The sequence below is a fragment of the Ixodes scapularis genome, unplaced genomic scaffold (genome assembly GCF_016920785.2).
Source record: "Ixodes scapularis isolate PalLabHiFi unplaced genomic scaffold, ASM1692078v2 PGA_scaffold4__175_contigs__length_147842914, whole genome shotgun sequence".
NCBI lineage: Eukaryota > Metazoa > Arthropoda > Arachnida > Ixodida > Ixodidae > Ixodes > Ixodes scapularis.
Genome location: NW_024609879.1, coordinates 21,986,646 through 21,993,957, shown reverse-complemented (window position 1 = coordinate 21,993,957; position 7,312 = coordinate 21,986,646). Strand labels below are relative to the sequence as shown.

At 49.5% G+C, this 7,312-nt stretch overlaps 1 protein-coding gene across 1 annotated transcript; it reads right to left on the bottom strand.

Annotated features, from left to right (window-relative positions):
* Positions 1 to 1,398: 1,398 nt before the first annotated feature.
* Positions 1,399 to 6,429, bottom strand: LOC115328825 (piggyBac transposable element-derived protein 3). Its single transcript, XM_040215527.2, has 2 exons — positions 6,412 to 6,429; positions 1,399 to 3,246 (listed from the first exon to the last, which is right to left on the bottom strand). The coding sequence occupies exons 1-2, from the start codon at positions 6,427 to 6,429 to the stop codon at positions 1,468 to 1,470; spliced, it is 1,797 nt and encodes a 598-aa protein (XP_040071461.2). The 3' UTR covers positions 1,399 to 1,467.
* Between the last annotated feature and the right edge of the window lie 883 nt (positions 6,430 to 7,312).

Genomic DNA, 7,312 nt, shown 5'->3' with positions numbered 1-7,312 from the left:
GCTTTATGGCCAAAATCGCTGCATGTGAAACACGCTTTACACTTCAGCATGGGTTGGACACACCATTGCCGCACACACTTTATTTATTTTTTTATTTTCACAACTAACGACAGTACATTGCCGTGCGATTGAATCATTTATTGTCAACGATATCACCCGCAAACTTGCGCGTCAAAATGAGCAAAACTGTTCGAAAAATTGCGGTGGCTTAGCTCGGCTCTCCCAGGATATACGCAGCGTGAACGTATGCTCACAAAATGAGAGGCGCTACCAAGCGGCTCCGGTGCAGCGTCAGACTTGCCTACTGCGCAACGAAGGCGCACAGCTGGGCACGCGGTGACGCCAGTGCGTCTGCCGCGGCTGTGACGTCACTCCTCTGGAATGCACAGACCGGCGAGGCGGGCGCGGCGGCGGCGGAGCGCGCGGCGGCGTCGGCTCCGGCCAGCGTTATTAGATTAGCTCAGTTACGGAACTGCTCATAGACGCTGCATGCACGAACAGTACCCCCCCCTCAATCACCACGACTCGCCAAGCGTCGCTCGACGCGCCGCCGGACGGCTGCTTTGGTAACTGCAGCGTATTCTGTGGGAATCGGGCACGGTGAAATCGGGTCGGGATCGCTGGGATCGCTACGTACGTTTCGAAGCACGGCGTCTAGATGGCGCTTCATCTCTGCTCTTTGGAACGCACAGTTATGAAACGAAAATCTAGATGGCGCTTCGAACGACACTTGGCGGATTGAAGTGAGTGAGGGGGGGTTCCCCCTTCCGCTTGAGTTCCACAACTGAGGTAATCTAGTAACGTTGGCTCCAGCGTGCCAGCTGTGCACCGTGTGATGTCACTGCTCGTCGCGCATGCGCAGCACGGCTCATTAGGCGAGCCACGCGAAACTGCTCAACCTCGGCCAGTGTAGTTCACGCTACAAAATAGCCAGAATACGGACTTCGGTACTGCCCAGGGAACCGTCATGCGCCCATCGAGTATACTCCCCAGTCCGAACTTGCTTCCGAAAGAACAGATTCGAAAAATTGGCGTCGACGAGTTGGCTTTCAACGAAGTGGCCTAGAACCTCAGTTCTTTTACAGTGCCTTATTTGAGACGTGCATTTTTTAACTTCAAATACTATATTTAGGGCTCAGCGTTTTCGGGTTAGCCCGAATATAACCGGTAAAAGTACGCCGAATTCATTTCTTTAAATTCTGTCTTAACCTAGTATTTCCCAGTGTTAGAAAATGTAATCAGAATGAGGTTTTTTTCTGTGGTGGTGTTTGAAGGACACCAAAGAGCAATTCTAGTAACTCGCCATACAAAAATATTATACAGCATAGGATTTATACGATGTAGCATATCTGCAACAGTGGGCAGTGACTTCATACAGTGGTCGAGACGTACTGTAGTATTCAACAATTTTATTATCACAATGAAATATGACATGACTAGCCAAAAACAACATAGGAAGCTTTCTCATTAGTTATGAAACTGCACAAAACAGTTGCGGTCTTTGTTTATGCACAGGCTCACTTGACATTTCGAGCAGGAGGTGAAAGTGTAACCGCCTGTACAGGCCTTGCAGCGGTTCCGCCGTTCATTCCATATGGGCCAGTGCTGTGTCCCGTCGGTTCTCACATCTCGAGGGATCGCCATGCATGCTTGCTTCTTGGCTGGCGGAAGGTTCTCTTCAGACGGCCTCCCAGCTGATCGCTTCAGATAGAGGACCAAGCTTGTTGCTAGCTCAGCCAGGAACTCTCTCAACGGAGCGGATTTCTGTCCTTGTTGCTGATCAATTCTTTTCTGCATCAGCCATGCATTAACAGCAGCCATCTTCACAGTGTGCCAGAAGATGTAGAGGTACCATCTCTTGGACTTTATGGCAAACCGATAACTGTAACACATCTTATCTAGAAGATCAACTCCGCCCATTGACTTGTTATAGTCGAGGATCACCGCTGGGCATTCAACAAGGATATGATCTTTTGTCTTTTTATCCCACCCTTTCGCAGTCACGGTTGGCTCCACACCGCTGCAGTTGGAGAGCAGCGTAACTGGTCTGTTGTCATACCACTTGACTGCAACCATGGATTTGTTTTCATATGATGCCACAGAAAAGTCACATGCACCCCGGCCTTTCTTTTTCATTGACTTTTCGTCCATTAGCTTACAGGACTTCAGCCTGTTTTCACGGACTGTACCAATGTACGCTATTCCTCTGCTGGTGAGCTCTGACACAAGGTGAGGACCAGTGAAATAGTTGTCTGCCACAATTAGGTTATCCTTTCTATCCGGAAGGCTTGTACAGAGCTGCAGCACAACACCAGCTCCCAATCCCAGCTGGTAGCCTTCCTGGTAGCCATACATGCCTCTGGAGCATCCTTGGTAGACATCGAAGTCGTAGCAAAGGCCTGATTCACCCGCACGCGCCCAAAGCTTCAGACCCCACTTGCTTTTCGGCTTGTTAGGCAGATACTGTCGGATGTGAGATCGCCCGCGGAAGGGGATCAGGATCTCGTCCACCGATGACTTTTTCTCTTGTGGGACACGTACCATATTGTCTCTTAGGGAGGACAGCCATGGGCGCACTTTCCAGCACTTGTCCTCTTTCATCTGGTCAGTTGCTGCATCATTGTCGGTGAAGTGCAGATGACTTGTAATCTTCTCAAACCTGTTGCGTGACATAACTTGAGCAACAAGTTCATATCGACTGCCTGTTTCCCAGTATGCACGAACTCGGTGCATATCGACGAGGCCCATTCTGAAAAACATTCCCAAGACGGATGCTAACTCTTCAACTGTCAGATTTAGGGAAGTTCCATTTTTCTGCAAGTAGTACTTGTTGGTCTCTTCCACGAATTCCTTCATCATGCTCCGAGAGACGAACATATCAAAATACTGCTTGGCTGTTGGAGGCTCAGCTAGGGGCAGTGGGAACTCGTCCTGGTAAACGGTCAGCTGGTGGTCAAACGCAGCCTTCCGCCAGGTGTAACGCTTGTTAGCGTACCTGGATTTCAGATCACTTTGCCTAACGTCAGTCCGTTCTGTGGTTTGGTCCCCGTCAAGCTCATTGACGTCCTCGTCTTCTTCACTGGTGCTGTCTTCAACATCAATGCTGGCTTCGTCTCCACTGCTCTCGTCACAAGAGAAGTCGCTTTCATTTGTGTCGACGCACTCAATTACGTTCTTTTGAAAAAGACGCTTCGGCCTAGTTGTAGGAGCTGCATAAAATGATGACGGCGCAAAGACCACTGGTGCCTGCGCCAAAATAAACACATCGCCAGATTGTAACAATATGCATAAAAAAACCAAAAAAAAAGTGAAAGCCGTTTACAAATCCCTGTAACGCCGAATTGGAGCGCAGCTCTTGAGGAGGAGGAGTGAAGGGTACTGAGGGGAGGGTAGACCCCTCCTCCTCCCCTCATTCTTTAATATGCTCCGGGGGGGCGGTCACTTGACCTGGGGGGGGGGGGGTGTCACGTGACTTCGGGGAGGGGGGGTCACGTGACCTCGGGGGGTCACGTGACCTCAGAGGGGTCACGTGACCTCAGAGGGGTCACGTGACCTGGGGGTCACGTGGGGGTCACCTTAAGGTCATGTGACCTCGAGATGACCTTGGGAGGGGTCACGTGACCTTGGGGGTCACGTGACCTTGGGGAGGAGACCACGTGACCTCGGGGGTCACGTGACCCCTCTGAGGGGTCACGTGACCTCAGAGGGGTCACGTGACCTGGGGGTCACGTGGGGGTCACCTTGGGGTCATGTGACCTTAAGATGACCTTTGAAGGTCACGTGACTTGGGGGTCACGTGACCTTCAAAGGGTCACGTGGGGTCTTGGGGTCACGTGACCTTGAGATGACCTTGGGAGGGGTCACGTGACCTCGAGGGGTCACGTGACCTTGGGAGTCACGTGGGGTCACGTGACCTTGAGATGACCTTGGGAGGGGTCACGTGACCTTGGGATGACCTTGGTTACGCCGACGGCGACGCCGACGCCGCTGTTCGAAAAATTGCGGAACAGGGTTGTTTTACATAAATGTAGCTTCTTCGTCAATTAATTATATAGTTTATACACGTATGCAGGCGTATTTCTTAGAAGATGCACAATGACTGGAAATTAGTTTGTATGGTAGCAGCAAAGACGGCCGAATTGCTCCCAGTTGCCTGTATGATATGCAAAATATGAGCAGCAATAGTGCCGTAATTTGGAATGTTTATACTTTTTCCAGACATTTTTATTCCAGCCTTGGGCATTCGGAAAATACACCGTTTAGTCTGAGTTGTCATTTCCAATTAGAAGAGGCACTGCTGCAGGTCTCCAAAAGCTTCCTGTCTCCAAACTCCCTACAGCTGGACTCTCTGACAACAGAGGAAAACAGGAGTAAAACCATGCATTCGATTGTCTGTCCAGTGGTAGATGCAGCATTAGTAGCAGATAATGTGGAACCTGTGAAGGGCGACAGTCTGCGTGAGAAAAGCTTCTGGTATTTTAGCTTTAGGACAATTCGATTTAAGTAAAATCACAATTTTAGGGCTTAAAGGACTAATAACGATCTAGACACCTTCGCTTAGGTTTGTTATACATAACTTGAGGGTTGATATAAATAAGTCAACAGATACCTCCCGTGTAGTCCTTTGAAATACTATCCGAATCCAGTAAAGGTCAAATGAGAGCAATATATAGCAAAATGTTCCTTGTTTTTTTTTTTTTTTTTTTTTTTTACTTTGCCCCTGCACTTGGGCTGTCTTACTTGTGGTTCTCTCCCCATGGCCCAGACTGTATTTAGCATGCTGCTCGAGCAGAGTGTAGCTTTTCTGCTACGGCGATCTTGTTTAGAAAGATACAAAAAAAAATAGTATACATAACCTGCCAATTCATTCAGACCACCAGCAGCATTTATTGTGCGAGATGTAAATCTATAGTGATGCTCCTGCAATTGTGGCTATATTGCTTTATTTTCATATACCAATTGCGATTCATGCGTTGCCTGCCCTGTCAACCATGCTTAAAAAGTTGGTTTAAGTTTCGCCTGTAGCCACAGGCCATACCTCAATAAAGGCACATATAAAAATTTACACTTCCTACGAAAAACACGCAAAAAAAATGAATAGAAACGAGCGCGCCGACAGCTAGCGTCGTCACAGCCTCCACAGGGCGAGCGGCGCGAGTCCGGGAAAAATTCTCTCCTCGCCGTGACGTTACCCCAGTTTGCCGTAAGGGGGCGCCACGCGAACTTCTCGGGGTTAATAGCCGGTGGTGGCTTCGTTGGTGGCGGACTCTCCTCTCGTCACTTGCTCGTCGATCGAGTCTACTGTTTGTTTGACATTAAGCTCAAATAAACGCCGTATGGATTACCTATGCGATGTCTGGTACGTACACTTTATTCCTTGAGTAGGTTCCCTTTATTTATTTTATTAGTAGTAAACGTTACAGGTCGAGCTAGCGCAGGTACCCTGCCCCCTCCGCAATAGTGCGTTAGCTACGCAATCAAGCTCACGACGTCTCTATCGGCCTTCGTGGTGATCATGCACGGTGTCGAAAGCTCTCCATAGCTCACGCGATTATCTAAAGACCCGTTCACACTCTTGCGACCGACTTCGACCGAGAGAGACCAGACCGGTTTTTAAGCCTCTTACGATCTCTTAGGACCAGGGGGGCTATGTTGCGCTTTTTGGACTCCCAGGAGACTTGGAAGAGGGAAGTGACGTCAACGACTAGAGCAAACGCAGATTGGATGTTGACAGAAGAAAACGAAATCAACACCCAATCTGCGTTTGCTGTGTCGTTGACGTCACTTCCCTCTCCCTAGTCTCCTGGGAGTCCAAAAAGCGCAACATAGCACCCCAGCTCCGCTGTAGCGCATCCGGTCCTAAGAAGTTGTAAAAGGCTTAAAAACCGGTCTGGTCTCTCTCGGTCGAAGTCAGTCGCAAGAGTGTGAACGGGCCTTTAGTGTGTAGAAAAGCTGACAATTCGGTCGATCAGGGGCGGGTTCCGAGTCCCGACGTTCTACAGGCAGAGATTAACAAGACAGCGAGCTTAGGCTGTGGCACCCGGAATAATAAACGAACTCTTACCCGAATCAAATCACCAGTGCAAAGCCCGTTAAAATTACGAGTCAATTCTTTTCGCGGCGGATTCAAGTGACGGGCGTAAACATCAAGTTTCTCCGTTGATTTGTCGAAAGCTAAGACTACAGCGCTAGGGCTAGAGCGCCTTGGATGCCTCACCAGCGACAGGTGCCATCTTGTTTTGAAAGTCACTGACGTCACGTCAGCGTCGCGTTGCGATTGGTCGCCGCTTTGCGGTTCGTGAACGCGGTTGGGAGAGATCGGTCCCGAAGCGGTTGGGAAAAACGCGCTCCAACCGCTCGATCCTAGCCGCTTTGCGGTTGAGAATGCGCGGATCCGCTTCCAGTGTGAACGCGCCATAAACGTACCATTATATGGTCAGGGGGACATAGTATAGGGAGATAGTCGCACCTATCAGTCGGCTAATTAAGTAAAATATTTAACTTTTTAATTGGTGTAAATAGACATAAAGTTCCAATTAGAAACTTGCTGAGCATCATCGAAAACCACTAAATCAACTCTTATGAAAAAGAGTTGATTTAGTGGTTTTGCCGGTAATGCCGTAAAATTCCGAGTCAGCATTTTACGGGGTTCTGTAAAACGCTACATTTGAACGAGTCTCTAGATTGCGGTTTCTTATCGGAGCGCATCTACGCGGTGGCAGTCGTCGTCCCCAGTGGCTGAGACGCGCAACAAACATGCGCCCTGCTTCCCTCCATTCTACGAGGGAGGCGAGGAGGTGGCTTTGCGCCGAGACCACTGGGGAGCAGAGGCCAGATTCATAAAAAACCTCTTACCTACGACATCTTAGCTACGATGTTCGTAAAGTTACGATCATCGTAAGATGAGGCAGGAACGGTATTCACAAACCCGTTCTTAAGTGAGAGGAGGAAAGTTACGACCGGTTACGACCTCTTACGGAAAAACGACGACTTCCGGTGTCTCGCCTTTTCCCAAATAGCGCGAGAGCTTGTTGTTGCTATGGCGACGGCGTCTTCGGCGACTCCAACCACCAATGAGCGTAGTTTCAAACACGTGCGCGTGTTTACAACGCCTAGAACAACACACGTGCGCGTGAATATGTGCGAATGTCAAATTTCTCGGAAGCGGAGATTACCGCTTTGGTCGACGGTTACGAAGACCACAAGCTAGCCATTCAGGCAAAAACAAGTGGCCCGCACGGCTCGTTAGCCAAGCAGCGAGCGTGGGCTATTATTACCGCGTCGCTGTTCGCGGTCTCCGGAGTCCGGAGGA